The sequence below is a fragment of the Salvelinus alpinus genome, chromosome 15 (genome assembly GCF_045679555.1).
Source record: "Salvelinus alpinus chromosome 15, SLU_Salpinus.1, whole genome shotgun sequence".
Lineage (NCBI taxonomy): Eukaryota > Metazoa > Chordata > Actinopteri > Salmoniformes > Salmonidae > Salvelinus > Salvelinus alpinus.
Window position 1 is genome coordinate 46899640 of NC_092100.1, and position 18342 is coordinate 46917981.

Sequence of the window (18342 nt, forward strand, 5' to 3'; positions counted from 1 at the left end):
GAACCATTAAATGGCTGTATTCGCATCCTGAAAACACACATTCTTCCATGTTCTTACCTGTATGTGTATGTTTGTGTGTGTGCAGAGATTGTTACCTTCCTCTTCTTCTCTTGGGTTTTCAGGAAGTGCGTTTCACCCTGGATCGCTGCTCCAGTGCCATTGTCATGGAGACGGAGGGCGTGGACAGCTGGGCCATGACCGAGGACCGCTCTTCTTGTGAAGTCAGAGGAGTCACGCCCAATAGGGACAGGTACTGTCCTGCTCAGAATCCCACCCCTCTGACATCACACCAATCACACCTGCCAGCCAGTGAAGGCATTGCCGATGGCCAAAATAGTTCCTCTGAAAGGCATTAAAAGATCTACGAACATCTATCCATCTACCATGCATACTCCAATTCTTGTAGCAGCCACTGTGTCATCCAGTGTTGGTTACAATTAAGATAAGGTACTATACAGATGAGTTGACATGAGTGAGTGGTGTGATTCTGGAAGGATGGATGGATGGACAAAACAAACAAATGGACAGACAGACAAATGGTTTGAATGGACAGACAGATAAATGGTTTGAATGGACAGACAGATAAATGGTTTGAATGGACAGGCAGATAAATGGTTTGAATGGACAGACAGATAAATGGTTTGAATGGACAGGCAGATAAATGGTTTGAATGGACAGACAGATAAATGGTTTGAATGGACAGACAGATAAATGGTTTGAATGGACAGACAGATAAATGGTTTGAATGGACAGGCAGATAAATGGTTTGAATGGACAGACAGATAAATGGTTTGAATGGACAGACAGATAAATGGTTTGAATGGACAGGCAGATAAATGGTTTGAATGGACAGGCAGATAAATGGTTTGAATGGACAGGCAGATAAATGGTTTGAATGGACAGGCAGATAAATGGTTTGAATGGACAGACAGATAAATGGTTTGAATGGACAGACAGATAAATGGTTTGAATGGACAGGCAGATAAATGGTTTGAATGGACAGACAGATAAATGGTTTGAATGGACAGACAGATAAATGGTTTGAATGGACAGGCATTGACAATGACGTGTCTCCTCTTTTCCACAGGTACCTGAATGGGAGTCAGGTGTTGCAGCTGGGTGGTGTCAACGAAAACATGTCCTATGAGTATCCCCAGCTACAGCACAAGCACTTCACTGGATGTCTGCGCAACCTGGTTGTGGATAGTATGGTAAGACACAAAAGTCTAGAGCTCTCCCCTAACACCCCAACAACAACAAGTTTACCTCTCTAACTCAATCTCGGCTCTGGACATTGCATATTATGTCTTACATTTTCTCACTCCTTGACTTGTCTAGTTGACTCGCTAGGTTTCATTAAGACATGAGCTCAAGAGGAATGTAAATTTGAGCTCAAGGCTAAGCTGGGAGTATCTTCTAAATGCTGATGTCTTTCACTCATCATATTCCCCTTCAAATCAAATCAAATCAAATGGAATTAGTCACATGCGCCGAATACAACAGGTGTAGACCTTACAGTGAAATGCTTACTTACGAGCCCCTAACCAACAACGCAGTTAAAAAAAATATATATATATACGTATATACATTTAAAAAAATGTCAGGTTCTCTTAGTGCCTTAATGTCAGACAGGTTATATGTACTGGCGGGATGTATTCTCCTTCATTATTATTCTCCTTTATGCCTATGACCTTCTCTCATCTTTACTTTATGCTTCAGAAAGGGATGTATTGTGCATTATTGAGGTTATACTGAAAACCTCATGCCATCACTCTCTCTCTCTCCCTTATTCATTTCTCTCTTGCCCTCATTTTTTAACTTTCTTTCTCTTTCTTCCTCTCTCTTCTCTCTCCCCCCACATCTCTCTTTCTCTCTCTCTCTCTCTCTCACACTCACCCTCCTTCTCTCGCTCCCTCATTCCTTCACCCCCCTGCATCTCTTCCCTCTCTGCTCCAGCTCTATGACCTTGGTTATCCCTCAGAGTCCTCCAGCAGTGCCCCAGGCTGCTCTCTGACTGATGGGAACTGTGTAAACATGGGTGTACCAGCCTGTGGCGCCAGGGGGCGCTGTAACGGGCAGTGGGACTCCTTCCGCTGCCAGTGTGGGCCCGGTTACACAGGGATCCACTGTGAATACGGTACGTCCTTAGAGAATATACAGTCGGGTTAGGACAGGTGTTGTCTGTGGGAGAGTGGACTGTATTACATAGTAGAATCCTATTTTTCCCCCCCAACAAGATCAAAATGCACTGGCTTTGAATTATAGGTTTAACCTATAATAAGATTCAAGATTCACCTTTTTTTTTTATTGCTCTTGTGGAATGGAAATGTGTCTTAAGGCTTTAAATGCATGGCTCACACACAATATAACTGTGTTTGGCTTCTGTCACATATGTGATTTGTCTTTAATTGGCTACTGAGTCCACACAGTAGACGGTACAGTATAAATAATACATCATGAATAATATACTGTAGTTGAAGCCCTCATGGCAGCTCTATGTTTTTCTCTCTTCGACTGACAGAAGTCCCAGAGTTCTCCTTCGATGGGAGGAGCCATGTCCAGTACCAGGTGGGCTGGTCTCTCCCGGCCCGTCACACCAGCGTGCAGCTCCAGGTGCGAACCCACGTCCCCAGCGGTGTACTCCTCAGCCTCCTCTCCCAGGAGCAGAATGAATACTTGCGTCTGGAGGTGAGTCATCGACACTCTGCCTGCAGAGAGGCACTTTAATTGGCTCCTGCTGTAGCCTGCTCCTCAACGTTGTTATTACGTTGCCTGAATGACTGTCATGATGGCTCGACATTTTCGACAATGATGGAGTGAGTAATGGCGGGCTTGGAACACAGGAAGTGGGTACTGAGTGGGCCTCTGAGTGACTGACTTCTGTATGTGTGTTCGGAGTGTACTTGTATTGCCTTTGGGTTGTTTTGAGATCCGCCTATGGAACACCACAGCACAGTATTGAGGATTATTTTATTGTCTGTCTAGTTATAAGCACATCCTTCCTTCAGTATTAGGGTCTAGGGAAGTGGGTCGCTGTTATTAGTTGGATGTAAGAGCTTTCTTAAGTGGAAAGGTCCAATTCTGTCTTTTCTTCTTCAAGCTCTTATAGGGGACTTTTTCAGCATATTGCTAGACTTCTGTACCCAATTTGAACTGGAAAATATGAAGTGGCATATACAATCAACCTAGCTTACCTATAGTATTTGCTACATCACAAGGCTCTTCTCTGTCTGGCTTAACCAGGAAAATAGAACACAATTTCTGAGTGTGAATACCATTTCTGTGGAAATAGGATGTTAGGGTTAAAGGAGCCTTTGGCCTCTTTGAGTGACAGTGTGTCCACAGCACCAGGTAGAAGACTGCTCGGCTAGCGTCTGTCACTCAAGAACACCTACCCACACAGGTCAGCTGTTTCCACTCTCATCCTACTGTAGCTTCCTCATGACAAACCAGGTTGACAGAGCAAGTGTCAGAGAGTGCACCAGCATGCAGTCTCACTGCTATAGCTCCTTTCTGAGTGTCTGAGTCAGTGAAGTAGCAACCCCCCTCTAGCCATTTCTCACCACCAGCCCCATACATACCAGTACAAAGAAACTGAGGAAAGGATTGGGGCTCTGTATGATCTCAGCAGCAAATGTACGTAGGTTATATAAGGGACCTCTGTGAACAATCTCTCAGAATTGAGTCGGCGAGCTGTATAAAACGCTTGTTTTTTTGTCTGAAAGCAAGCTACTCTGTCTGAAGCTGTCTCAGACCCTCCCGAGAGACACTTGAGTGTGGATCCAGACAACAAGTCTCTCAGAACCTCAGCCTCTCTTGTTTGCTCTGATGGGTAGGAAGGGATGGAGAGGGAGGAGGGAGCGCATGCTGAATGAATAACAAGACATTCACAAGGTTGCTGGGGGCTGCTGCATAAGTGTGAGAGTTAGGCCTCGGAAACCTTTTTCACCTCTTGTTTTTTATTTCACCTTTATTTAGGCCAGTTGAGAACAAGTTCTGGTTTGCGACCTGGCCAAGATAAAGCAAAGCAGTTCTACACATACAACAACACAGAGTTACACATGGGATAAACAAATGTACAGTCAATAACACAATAGACAAATCTATATACAGTGTGTGCAAGTGTCGTAAGATTAGGGAGGTAAGGCAATAAATAGGCCATAGTGGCGAAATTATTACAATTTAGCAGTTAAACCCTGGAGTGATAGATGTGCAGATGATGATGTGCAAGTAGAAATACTGGGGTGCAAAAGAGCAAAAATAAATAACAGTTGTCACGTTCCTGACCTTATTTCCTTTGTTTAGTCTTTGTTTAGTTGGTCAGGACGTGACCTGGGTGGGTACATTCTATGTTTTGTGTTTCTATGTTGGGTTTGTTGTTTGGCCTAATATGGTTCTCAATCAGAGGCAGGTGTTTGTAATTGTCTCTGATTGGGAACCATATTAAGGTAGCCTGTTTGCACTGTTGGTTTGTGGGTGATAGGACTGTTTTCGGTTTGAACCTTTCTCGCCCCGGGGTTCCGCTAGCGGAACACTCACAACATTCCGCTGCCTTTGCAGAGCGCGAAATTCAAAACATTTTTTTTTTAAATATTTAACTTCCACACATTAACAAGTCCAATACAGCAAATGAAAGATAAACATCTTGTGAATCCAGCCAACATGTCCGATTTTTAAAATGTTTTACAGCGAAAACACAATATATATTTATGTTAGCTCACCACAATAGCCAAACACACACCGCTATTTATCCACCGCATAGGTAGCTTTCAAAAAACCGACAAAATATAGATATAATTAGTCACTAACCAAGAAACAACTTCATCAGATGACAGTCTTATAACATGTTACACAATACATTTATGTTTTGTTCGAAAAATGTGCATATTTGGGGTATAAATCATAGTTTTACATTGCAGCTACAATCACAAATAGCACCGAAGCAGCCAGAATAATTACAGAGAGCAACGTGAAATACATAAATACTCATCATAAAACATTTATGAAAAATACAGCAAATGAAAGATAAACATCTTGTGAATCCAGACAATATTTCCGATTTTTTAAGTGTTTTACAGCGAAAACACAATATAGAAATATATTAGCTTACCACAATAGCCAAACACACAACCGCATTTATTCACCGCAAAGATAGCTTTAGCAAAAACCAGCAATAAATATAAAATAAATCACTAACCTTTGGACAACTTCATCAGATGACAGTCTTATAACATCATGTTACACAAAACATTTATGTTTTGTTCGAAAATGTGCATATTTAGAGCTGAAAACTGTGCTTATACATTGTGAAAATGTAGCAACTTTTTCCCAGAATGTCCGGATATATTTCTGACACTCACCTAATCTGACCAAATAACTCATCATAAACTTTACATAAAAATACTTGTTGTATGGCAAATGAAAGATACACTGGTTCTTAATGCAACCGCTGTGTTAGATTTAAAAAAATAACTTTAGTACGACATACAGCTTGCGTTATTGCGAGACAGCGCCCGCTAAAAGGGCGGAGAATAGGACTAAACATTTCACACAAAAATACGAAATAACATCATAAATTGTTCTTACTTTTGTTGAGCTTCCATCAGAATCTTGTACAAGGAGTCCTTGGTCTAGATTAAATCGTTGTTTGGTTTTAGAATGTCCTTTTCTCCTGTCGAATTAGCAACCTTAGCTAGCCAAGTGGCGCGAACATGTCCATCTTCTCTCGACGCAAACAACGAAAAACTCCAAAAGTCCCGATAAACGTTGAATAATCTGATAAAACTCGGTTGAAAAAACATACTTTACGATGATATTATCACATGTATCAAATAAAATCAGAGCCGGAGATATTAGCCGTGTATACCGAACGCTTTTCAGAAGGCAATCTGGGGTTCCTTCTCGCGCCTTCGAAGACAATGAAATTTCCAGACCTGTCACTCCAAAAGCTCTTGTTCGACCTCAGATCAAGCTAGACACCCCATTTCACCTCCCACTGCCTGTTGACATCTAGTGGAAGGCGTATGAAGTGCATGTATATCGATAGATATAAGCCAGTTGAATAGGCAGGCCCTGGAACAGAGCCTCGATTTCAGATTTTTCACTTCCTGTCTGGAAGTTTGCTGCAAAATGAGTTCTGTTTTACTCACAGATATAATTCAAACAGTTGAGAGTGTTTTCTATCCAATAGTAATAATAATATGCATATTGTACGATCTAGAATAGAGTACAAGGCCGTTTCATTTGGGCACGATTTTTCCCCAAAGTGAAAATAGCGCCCCCTACACACTAACAGGTTAACAGTTATTGTTTTGTTGCTTGTAGTGTTCACGTTATATTCTTTATTAAATCATGTTGAACACTAGCCGCGCTGCGTTTTGGTCCTCTCCTTCATCCCAGGAAGAAAGCCGTTACAACAGTATGGGGAAAAGGTAGTCGGGTGGGTTATTTACAAATGGGCTGTGTACAGGTACAGTGACCGCTGCTCTGACAGCTGATGCTTAAAGTTAGTGAGGGAGATATGTCTCCAGCTTCAGTGATTTTTGCAATTCGTTCCAGTCATTGGCAGCAGAGAACTAGAAGGAAAGGCGGCCAAAAGAGGAATTGGCTTTTGGGGTGACCAGTGAAATATACCTGCTGGAGCGCGTGCTACGGGTGGGTGTTACTATGGTGACCAGTGAGCTGAGATAAGGCGGGGCTTTACCTAGCAAAGACTTATAGATGACCTGGAGCCAGTGGGTTTGGCGACGAATATGAAGCGAGGGCCAGCCAACGAGAGCATACAGGCCGCAGTGGTGCGTAGTATATGGGGCTTTGGTGACAAAATGGATGGCACTGTGATAGACTACATCCAATTTGCTGAGTAGAGTGTTGGAGGCTATTTTGTAAATGACATCGCCGAAGTCAAGGATTGGTAGGATAGTCAGTTTTACGAGGGTATGTTAAGCAGCATGAGTGAAGGAGGCTTTGTTGCAAAATAGGAAGCCGATTCTAGATTTAATTTTGGATTGGAGATGATTAATGTGAGTCTGTAAGGAGAGTTTACAGTCTAACCAGACACCTAGGTATTTGTAGTTGTCCACATATTCTAAGTCAGAACCATCCAGAGTAGTGATGCTGGTCGGGCGCGGGCAGCGATTGGTTAAAGAGCATGCATTTAGTTTTACTAGCATTTAAGAGCAGTTGGAGGCCACGGAAGGAGTGTTGTATGCCATTGAAGCTCGTCTGGAGGTTTGTTAACACAGTGTCCAAAGAAGGGCCAGAAGTATACAGAATGATGTCGTCTGCGTAGAGGTGGATCAGAGAATCACCAGCAGCAAGAAGAACATCATTGATGTATACAGAGAAAAGGTTCGGCCCGAGAATTGAACCCTGTGGCACCCCCATAGAGACTGCCAGAGGTCCGGACAACAGGCCCTCCAATTTGACAAACGGAACTCTGAGAAGTAGTTAGTGAACCGGGCTAGGCAGTCATTTGAGAAAACAAGGCTGTTGAGTCTGCCGATAAGAATGCGGTGATTGACGAAAGCCTTGGCCAGGTCGATGAAGACGGCTGCACAGTACTGTTTTTTATCGATGGTGGTTATGATATTGTTTAGGACCTTGAGCGTGGCTGAGATGCACCCATGACCAGCTCCGAAACCAGATTGCATTGTGGAGAAGGTACGGTGGGATTCGAAATGGTCGGTGATATGTTTGTTAACTTGGCTTTCGAAGACTTTAGAAAGGCAGGGCAGGAGAGATATAGGTCTGTAACAGTTTGGGTCTAGAGTGTCTCCCCCTTCGAAGAGGGGATGACCGCGGCAGCTTTCCAATCTTTAGGGATCTCAGACGATACGAAAGAGAGGTTGAACAGGCTAGTAATAGCGGTTGCAACAATTGCGGCGGATACTTTTAGAAAGAGAGGGTCCAGATTGTCTAGCCCAGCTGATTTGTAGGGGTCCAGATTTTGCAGCTCTTCCAGAACATCAGTTATCTGGATTTGTGTGAAGGAGAAGCAGCAGGGGGGGGGGGGGGGGGTCTTGGGCAAGTTGCTGTGGGGTGGGGTTGCAGAGCTGTTATCGGTGGTGACAGTGTTTCAGTGTTTCAGTGTTTCAGTGCAGTGGGCAGCTGGGAGGAGGTGCTCTTATTTTCCATGGACTTTACAGTGTCCCATAACTTTTGGGAATTTGTGCTACAGGATGCAAATTTCTGTTTGAAAAAGCTAGCCTTTGCTTTTCTAACTGGCTGTGTATATTGGTTCCTAACTTCCCTGAAAAGTTGCATATCGCGGGGGCTATTCGATGCTAATGCAGTACGCCACAGGAGGTTTTTGTGCTGGTCAAGGGCAGTCAAGTCGGGAGTGAACCAAGGGCTATATTTGTTCTTAGTTCTACACATTTTGAATGAGGCATGCTTATTTAAGATGGTGAGGAAAGCACTGTTAAAGAATAACCAGACATCCTCTACTGACGGGATGAGGTCAATATCCTTCCAGGATACCCGGACCAGGTCGATAAGAAAGGCCTGCTCGCTGAAGTGTTTTAGGGAGCGTTTGACAGTGATGATGGGTGGTCATTTGACCGCGGACCCATTACGGATGCAGGCAATGAGGCAGTGATCGCTGAGATCCTGGTTGTAGACAGCAGAGGTGTATTTAAAGAGCAGGTTGGTCAGGATGATATCTATGAGGGTGCCCGTGTTTACGGATTTAGGGTTGTACCTGGTTGTACCTTGTACCTAAGCATCTAGCTTAGATTGTAGGACGGCCGGGGTGATAAACATATCCCAGTTTAGGTCACCTAACAGTACGAACTCTGAAGATAAATGGGGGGCAATCAATTCCCATATGGTGTCCAGGGCACAGCTGGGTGCTGAGGGGGGTCTATAAAAAGCGGCAACAGTGAGAGACTTATTTCTGGTAAGGTGGATTTTTAAAAGTAGAAGCTCAAACTGTTTGGGCACAGACCTGGATAGCATGACAGAACTCTGCAGACTATCTCTGCAGTAGATTGCAACTCCGCCCCTTTGGCAGTTCTATCTTGGCGTAAAATGTTCTAGTGGGATGGAAATTTCAGAATTTTTGGTGGCCTTCCTAAGCCAGGGTTCAGACACGGCTAGGACATCAGGGTTGGCGGAGTGTGCTAAAGCAGTGAATGAAACAAACTTAGGGAGAAGGCTTCTGATGTTAACATGCATGACACCGAGCCGTGGTAGAATAGATTCAGGGCATAATGTACAGACAAGGGTATGGTAGGATGTGAATACAGTGGAGGTAAACCTAGGTGTTGAGTGACGATGAGAGAGGTTTCATCTCTGGTGGCACCAGTTAAGCCAGGTGAGGTCTCCGCATGTGTGTGGGGTGGGACAAAAGAGCTATCTAAGGCATTTTGAGCGGGACTGAGGGCTCTACAGTGAAATAAAACAATAACAACTAGCCAAGACAGCAGTAGACAAAAGGCATATTGACATTAGAGAGAGGCATAAAGCAATCACAGGTGTTGATATGGAAAGCTAAGACAACAACGGGTAAATGGCGATGAATGGGCAGAGCGGGTCCTTTAGGTACATACAGGACCTGAGTTCGAGACTGGGGCCAACAGATCAACAAAATGACGAACCGTGTTATTGAAACAGTCCAGGGGGCATCAGCTGTGTAGCCTAGTGATCATAGGGTCCAATGAGCAGTAATAGGTGAGTCAGGGAGACGTATTCGATGACAAAAACATGTTATCTTTATGTTCACATAATGGAACCCTTGAAAGTGTTTTCCAACCCACCAGGTTGCATTATTCTGTTGAGTGTTAGCGAAAAGGTGGAAATCAATGCTTATAACCCTCATCGCTTATTGAGATGCTTTTTATTTATCTCCCTATGAAGGGTTTTAAAATTAAAATAGAAAAAGGTTTACTTGTGAAAACATTGACAGTTTTTACTTTGTAGTGAAGTGTTTGTACTGCTAAGCGATGCTGAAAATGTATTGCTAGAGCTTTTATGGTCGGATTCTGTATAACGTTGGGATTAATTGGGCTCATTGTCATATGGTTGCCTAGGCTGTGTGGACTGCAAGCAATTAGATGCATTGTTAGGAGCCTATATATCTGCTGTCAGGGGGGGGGGGGTGGAAGGGGCTTGATAGATGGGGGGTTAATCAGTTCGTAGTGTGGCAGGGGAGAATAGAATGTTGGCATTATGCTCTTATGACCATGCTGAGGGAGCAATAGTTCAAACAATCTGGGCTGTCATGCTGCATACATTAAAACACAGTATTTTATTATCTCAGCCCCACGGTTTCCAATTAAGGGATGGACACACAAGTACAAGCTGCAGTTATGGCAGGCAGCATCCCCTCCCAGCCCCATCTCCAGCCCAGTATGTTTGTTCAGCCTTAGCTGCTGTGGATAATTGTTGTCTGTTAAATTCTCCTTCTGGATTGAGTTAAGTAATGTCCGTGTGAGTTTTGTCAAGTTTAAATATTAAGTACAATGGTCTTAATTGAATGTCTGACATTTTAATGGTGCGATCTGTGATTTTTACAGCGGTTTTGGTTCATTTCAATTGATTGATATGCACTGTATATTTCAGGTGTTTCAGGGGCTACTGGCTGTCTTTTACAACCTGGGTGACAGACTCTACAACCTCACGCTGCCCTTCCAACGCCTTGACAACGGAGAATGGCACGAGGTGGAGCTGGATCGTCATGGCAAAGAGTTCACCCTTCGATTGGATGGTGGCGGCGGGAGGCAAGAGGTCACAGCCGCTCCTGGGCAGAGTCAGGAGATAGTCATCGATCAAACAGTGGTGATGCTGGGAAACTCTTTCCCTTTAGGAAACAACCACAGCTTCCTAGGTATGGTGCTGGTACTGCGATCTGGTACTGCCCCCTGGTACTGACCACTAATATTATCCCTAACTTCCTACTGGCCTTTCCCACTAGTTGTTACTGCCAGAGGACCACGAGGGAAGATAAATGATTGGACGAATGAACGAACAAATGAAAGTGGTATAAAATCATGTATTATCTGTATGTGATTGGCAACACAAGACTGATGCACCATTGTGTTTCACACTTCTAAATCACTGAGGTGAATGATTCCTTAGCTACCCCCGCCTTCCTATCTCAAATGGTTTTAGATCTAAGACTCTGAGGAGGTCGGCTATGGATTTGGGGCTGAGGCAGATGAAGTGTGAAGGACTTGATTCAGGAGCAGGGATGTGTCTGTATAAATGATTCAGGAACAGGGAGGTGTCTGTATAAATGATTCAGGAGCAGGGATGTGTCTGCATAAATGATTCAGGAGCAGGGATGTGTCAGTATAAATGATTAAGGAGCAGGGATGTGTGTATAAATGATGTTACACATCCTTCCCAGAGGATGGCGAGACAACCAAACAAAGTAAATATCCTCTGAAACAAAGGGCTGCACTGACAGCTAAGCCCTGGGCTATCTGTGTGTGTGTGTGTGTGTGTGTGTGTGTGTGTGTGTGTGTGTGTGTGTGTGTGTGTGTGTGTGTGTGTGTGTGTGTGTGTGTGTGTGTGTGTGTGTGTGTGTGTGTGTGTGTGTGTGTGTGTGTGTGTGTGTGTGTGTGTGTTTCCTTCGCTTCATGAAACTTACTTTAAAGGTTTTGCCTCAGGCCTAGTGTGTATGTCTCTGAATGTCACTATGTTGCTGTGTCTCATCTCTCTTTCCCTCTCTGTGTTTTACCACCAGGGTGTCTGCGAGACCTGAGGCTGAACGGGAAGCCAATGCCCATGGCAAAGCAGCCCTCTGTGGGGTCCAAGGGCCTCCAGGTGGTCACATCCCAGGGCGTCTCCCCAGGTTGCCCCTCAGACGCCTGCAGGAAACACCAGTGCTCTCCCCCCTTCATATGTGTGGACCTCTGGAGAAAACACGAGTGCAGGTACATAAATGACAGCAGGAAATCTTGTCAGGAAAATCTCTGGGCCCTAGGCTATAAGCTATAATGGCGCTGTAATGGAGCTGGAGGGAATAGCGGCTGTTTATGGGCTCCTGACCAATTCTGCTATTTTGTGTCTTTTTTTGCTCTGATCTTAACTGTTTTGGTACATAATGTTTCCACCATCGTTTCCTATGACTGAAAAAAGCTTCTGGACATCAGCTGTCAATAACCTCGATTTGGACAAGGACTTCTACTTCGACGAGTTGGAGGCAAAAGACATATTGATTATCCTGAACCAGGCTGAAATCCCTGACACTCAAAGAAGAAGGAGATGGTGCTATAGAGGCCGACGTGCAGGACACCTGACGAGACTGAAATCCGTTTGACCTCATTTCTACCAGCATGTCACCTGTGCCACTAGAGGCAAACAAAACTCTAGATCACCTTTACTCCACACACAGAGACATACAAAACTCTAGATCACCTTTACTCCACACACAGAGACATACAAAACTCTAGATCACCTTTACTCCACACACACAGAGACATACAGAACTCTAGATCACCTTTACTCTACACACAGAGACGCATACAAAACTCTAGATCACCTTTACTCCACACAGAGACATACAAAACTCTAGATCACCTTTACTCCACACACAGAGACACATACAAAACTCTAGATCACCTTTACTCCACACACACAGAGACATACAAAACTCTAGATCACCATTACTCTACACACAGAGACGCATACAAAACTCTAGATCACCTTTACTCCACACAGAGGCAAACAAAACTCTAGATCACCTTTACTCCACACACACAGAGACATACAAAACTCTAGATCACCATTACTCTACACACAGAGACGCATACAAAACTCTAGATCACCTTTACTCCACACACAGAGACGCATACAAAACTCTAGATCACCTTTACTCTACACACAGAGACGCATACAAAACTCCAGATCACCTTTACTCTACACACAGAGACGCATACAAAACTCTAGATCACCTTTACTCTACACACAGAGACGCATACAAAACTCTAGACCACCTTTACTCCACACACAGAGACGCATACAAAACTCCAGATCACCTTTACTCTACACACAGAGACGCATACAAAACTCTAGATCACCTTTACTCCACACACAGAGACGCATACAAAACTCCAGATCACCTTTACTCTACACACAGAGACGCATACAAAACTCTAGATCACCTTTACTCTACACACAGAGACGCATACAAAACTCCAGATCACCTTTACTCCACACAGAGACATACAAAACTCTAGATCACCTCTACTCCACACACAGACATACAAAACTCTAGACGACCTTTACTCCACACAGAGACGCATACAAAACTCTAGACCACCTTTACTCCACACACAGAGACGCATACAAAACTCTAGACCACCTTTACTCCACACACAGAGACGCATACAAAACTCCAGATCACCTTTACTCTCCACACAGAGACGCATACAAAACTCTAGACCACCTTTACTCCACACACAGAGACGCATACAAAACTCTAGACCACCTTTACTCCACACACAGAGACGCATACAAAACTCCAGATCACCTTTACTCCACACACAGAGACGCATACAAAACTCTCCCTCACCATCCATTCAGCAAATCTGACCATAGCTCTATCTTCCTGATTCCTGCTTACAAGTAAAAACTTAAAACAGGAAATACCAGTGACGCGCTCAACATGGAAGCGGTCCGATGACAAGACTGGAATATTGTTCCGGGATTCATAGGATTCATCCGATGGCATTGAAGAGTTTACCACATCAGTCACCAGCTTCATTAATAAGGGCAACGTCATCCTCACATTGATCATACGTACAAACTCCAACCAGAAGCCATGGATTACAGGCAACATCCTCACTGAGCTAAAGGCTAGAGATGCCACTTTCAAGGAGCGGGACACTAATCAGGACGCTTATAAGACATCCCCTATGCCCTCCGACAAAACATCCAACAGGCAAGGAGTCAATACAGGACCAAGATCGAATCCTACTACACCGGCTCTGATGCTCATCAGATGTGGCAGGGCTTGCAAACTACCATACATTATAACAGGAAACCCAACCGTGACTTGTCCAGTAACGCTGGCCTACCAGAAGAGCTAAATAGCTCCTATGCTTGCTTCGAGGTTAGCAACACTGAACCATGCATGCGAGCACCAGCTGTTCTGGACAACTGTTTGATCAAGCTCTCTGTAGCCGATGTGAGTAAGACATGAACACATGTTAACATAACATTCACAACGCCGCAGGGCCAGACGGATTACTGGGATGCCTACTCAGAGCAGGCGCTGACCAGCTGTCAAGTGTCTTCACTGACATTTTCAACCGCTCCATGACCCAGTCTGTAATACCTACATGTTTCAAGCAGACCCCTATAGTCCCTGCGCCCAAGAACGCCAATGTAACCTGTCTAAAGGACTATCGTCCCGTAGCACTCACGTCTGTAGCCATGAAATGCTTTGAAATGCTGATCAGTGGTCATGGCTCATATCAACAGCATCATCCCAGATACCCTGGACACACTCTAATTTGCATACTGCCCCAAGAGATCCACAGGTGATGCAATCTCTATTACATGCCACAGTGCCCTTCCCCATGTGGACAAAAGGAAGACCTACGTGAGAATGCTGTTAATTTACTAGAGCACACCGTTCAAAACCATAGTCCCCTCCAAGCTCAACACTAAATTAAGGACCCTGGGATGAAACAGAGGACCCTCTCTCTGGATTGATTCAGAACTTCCTGACGGGCTGCCCCAGGTGGTGAGGATAGGCAACAGCACATCCACCACGCTGACCCTCAACACGGGGGACCATCAGGGGTGCGTGCTTAGTACCCTCCTGTACTCCCTTTTCACCCATGACTGCATGGCCACGTACCACTCCAACACCATTATTAAGTTTGCTGACGACACAACGGTGGTAGGCCTGATTACCGATGACTATAAGACAGCCTACAAGGAAGAGGTCAGAGAACTGGAAGTGTGGTGCCAGGACAACAACCTCTCCCACAATGTCGGCAAGACAAAGGAGCTGATCATGGACTACAGGAAATGGAGGGCTGAGCACAGCCCCATCCACATCGACGGGGCTGTAGTGGAGCAGGTCAAGCTTCAAGTTCCTCTGTGTCCACATCAGTAAGGAATTATCATGGTCCAAACACACCAACACAGTCGTGAAGACGGCACGACAACGCACATTACCCCCCATGAGGCTGCACCATTGAGAGCATATTGATTGGCTGCACCACCGCTTGGTATGGCAACTGCTTGGCATTCGACCATAAGACGCTACGGAGGATAGTGCGTACAGCCCAGTACATCACTGGGGTCGAGTTCCCTGCCGTCCAGGACTTCTATACCAGGCAGTGTCAGAGGAAGTCCCTAAAAATTGTCAAAGCCACCCAAGTCTGACTGTTCTCTCTGCTACAGCACGGCAAGAGGTACCGATGCACAGAGTCTGGAACCGACATGACCCTGAATAGCTTCTACCCCAAGGCATAACACTGCTAAATAGTTGGTCCGGGTAGCTATTAACTATCTGCATTGACCCGTTTCGCACTACCTAATTTGACTTATCACATACGCTTTTGTTGCTGTTTATTATCTATCCTGTTGCCTAGTCACTTTATCCCTACCTATATGTACATACACTACATGACTAAAAGTATGTGGACACCTCTTCGTTGAACCTCTCATTCCAAAATCATGGGCATTGATATGGCATTGGTCCACCTTTTGCTGCTATAACAGCATTCACTCTTCTGGAAAGGCTTTTCACTAGATGTTGGAACATTGCTGCAGGGACTTGCATTCATTCAGTCACTAGCATTACTGAGGTCGGGCACTGATGTTGGGCGATTAGGCCTGGCTCGCATTCTAATTCATCCCAAAGGTGTTTGATGGGGTTGAGGTCAGGACTCTGTGCAGGCCAGTCAAGTTCTTCTTTGCCGATCTCGACAAACCATTTTTGTATGGATCTTGCTTTGTGCACAGGAGCATTGTCATGCTGAAACAGGAAAGGGGCCTTCCCCAAACTGTTGCCACACAGTTGGAAGCACAGAATTGTCTAGAATGTCATTTTATGCTGTAGCGTTAAGATTTCCCTTCATTGGAACTAAGGGGCCTATCCCAAACCATGAAAAACAGCCACAGACCATTATTCCTCCTCCACCAAACTTTACAGTTGGCACCATGCATTCGGGCAGGTAGCGTTCTCCTGGCATTCGCCAAACCCAGATTTGTCCGTCGGACTGCCAGATGGTGAAGCATGAGTCATCACTCCAGATAACGCATTTCCACTGCTCCTAAGTACAATGGCGACGAGCTTTACACCACTCCAGCCGACGCTTGGCATTGCGCATGGTGATCTCAGGCTTGTATACGGCTGCTCGGCCATGGAAACCCATTTCATGAAGCTCCCGACGAATAGCTGACGTTGCTTCCAGAGGCAGTTTGGAACTTGTAGTGAGTGTTGTAACTGAAGACAGACGATTTTTATGCACTACACACTTCAGCCCTAGGCGGTCACGTTCTGTGTGCTTGTGTGGCCTACCACTTCTTGGCTAAGCCGTTGTTGATCCTAGATGTTTCCACTTCAAAATAACAGTTGACAGGGGTAGCTCTAGCAGGGAAGAAATTTGACAAACTGACTTGTTGGAAAGTTGGCACCCTATGACGTGCCACTTTGAACGTCACTGAGCTCTTCAGTAAGGCCATTCTACTGCCAATGTTGATTAATGGAGATTGCGTGGCTGTGTGCTCGATTTTATACACCTGTCAGCAAGGGGTGTGGCTGAAATAGCCGAATCCACTAATTTGAAAGGGTGTCCATGTAAGGGTATCAATATACTATATAGTCAAGTTATCATTACTCTGTGTATTTAATCTCTGCATTGTTGGGAAGGGCCCGTAAGTAAGCAATTCACTGTTAGTCTACACATGTTTCAGAATTATATGACAAATACAATTTCCAAAGCTTTCGCAGCATTAAGATCATCGTCATAACCTTCTTACGGTGTATCTTTAGTAGCCAAGGTGTTTCCCAAAGCCTTCGTTCAAGACCATATAGCCAAAGCGCATCGTTAACATCACTTTATTCACAGAAAATCTTGGCTAAACAGAGTATCAAGATGTCTGACTGATAATCTGCCTCTCTGTGATTGCCTATAAACTCAGAACGAAGTTAACTAAAAATAAAATGTTTCCAAAGTATTTGCAATTGTTACAAACAAGTGAAGGATAAAAATGTCTGAATTCTTTGCCTCAATGTGTTTCATGATGTCTGACAACGATGTGCCCAATCTATGATTTTGTGCATAATTATTGAGTACGAGTAATAAGCTGCCTCAATAGCCTATTTGCAGCCGTAGGTGGTAACCTGAGTAAATAAAGCTAACCGTAGTGACAGGGAGTGTCTAGGCTGCAGCGTCTTTAAACTCCCCTGGACTCCAGTGTTTCCTGTCGTCCCTAGCTGGGATCAGAGCATGTGAAACATCTCTGAGGCCTTTCATCACCATGGGATGTCCACTCGGGGGTACTTAGTAGTCAGTTTCCACATCATCTCCCGATGTCCTCAGACATAGTTGAACGTCGAATACTGACTTGTATCACGGGTGACCTGGCAGAGATTTTCACAGTGCCAGGATGGCTAATCCTATCCCTTATAATTAAAAGTTATTTCCATCCAGATCAGGTGAATGAATCACACTCTCCACAACCTCTTCCTTATTTACATCTCCACAGGTGCCCCCCTGGTCACATGACGAAGGAGAATGACTCGAGCAAGGTGTGCGTCTACACGCTGTGCGTCAGCAGGCCCTGTCGCCACGGCACCTGTGTGGCCCACTCGCCTGCCAAGTACTCGTGTCACTGCTCGGAGGGCTACCGTGGGCGACACTGTGAGGTCTCTCTGACGCTCTACCACAACAACAACAACAACACTCTGAGCCTCAGCTCTGCGTTTGCCATCAGTATCTGTGTCCTGGCCTTCCTAGGTAACTATATTGACTACGTGAAAATGTAGTCAACCTTTACTCTCTGATTTGGTTTCATCTGGTTTTGGTTGTGGGTGGGTGTTCACAAATGTTCACTGAGTGTACCATTAGAAACAACATTTCCATGACATGACCAGGTGACTACAGGTAACAGCTATGATCCCTTATTGATGGTAACTGGTAAATTCACTTAAATCAGTGTAGATGAAGGAGAGGAGACAGTTTAAAGAAGGATTTTTAAGTCTTGAGACAATTGAGACATGGACTGTGTATGTGTGCCATTCAGAGGGTAAATGGGCAAGACAAAATATTGAAGTGCCCTTGAACAGGGTATGGTGGTAGGTGCCAGGTGCACTGGTTTGAGTATGTCAAGAACTGCAACGCTGCTGGGTTTTTCACGCCCAACCGTTTCCCG

The 18342-nt window shown here is 44.7% G+C and overlaps 1 protein-coding gene across 1 annotated transcript in view; it reads left to right on the forward strand.

Annotated features, from left to right (window-relative positions):
• Positions 1–18342, forward strand: part of LOC139540191 (neural-cadherin-like) — a 110057-nt gene that overhangs the window by 83109 nt on the left and 8606 nt on the right. Inside the window, exons 25-31 of the mRNA XM_071343804.1 lie at positions 123–250; positions 1088–1211; positions 1957–2137; positions 2522–2688; positions 10564–10828; positions 11690–11879; positions 17677–17927. Of these exons, the coding sequence (XP_071199905.1) occupies positions 123–250; positions 1088–1211; positions 1957–2137; positions 2522–2688; positions 10564–10828; positions 11690–11879; positions 17677–17927 (1306 nt within the window). The remainder of the gene's footprint in view (positions 1–122; positions 251–1087; positions 1212–1956; positions 2138–2521; positions 2689–10563; positions 10829–11689; positions 11880–17676; positions 17928–18342) is intronic.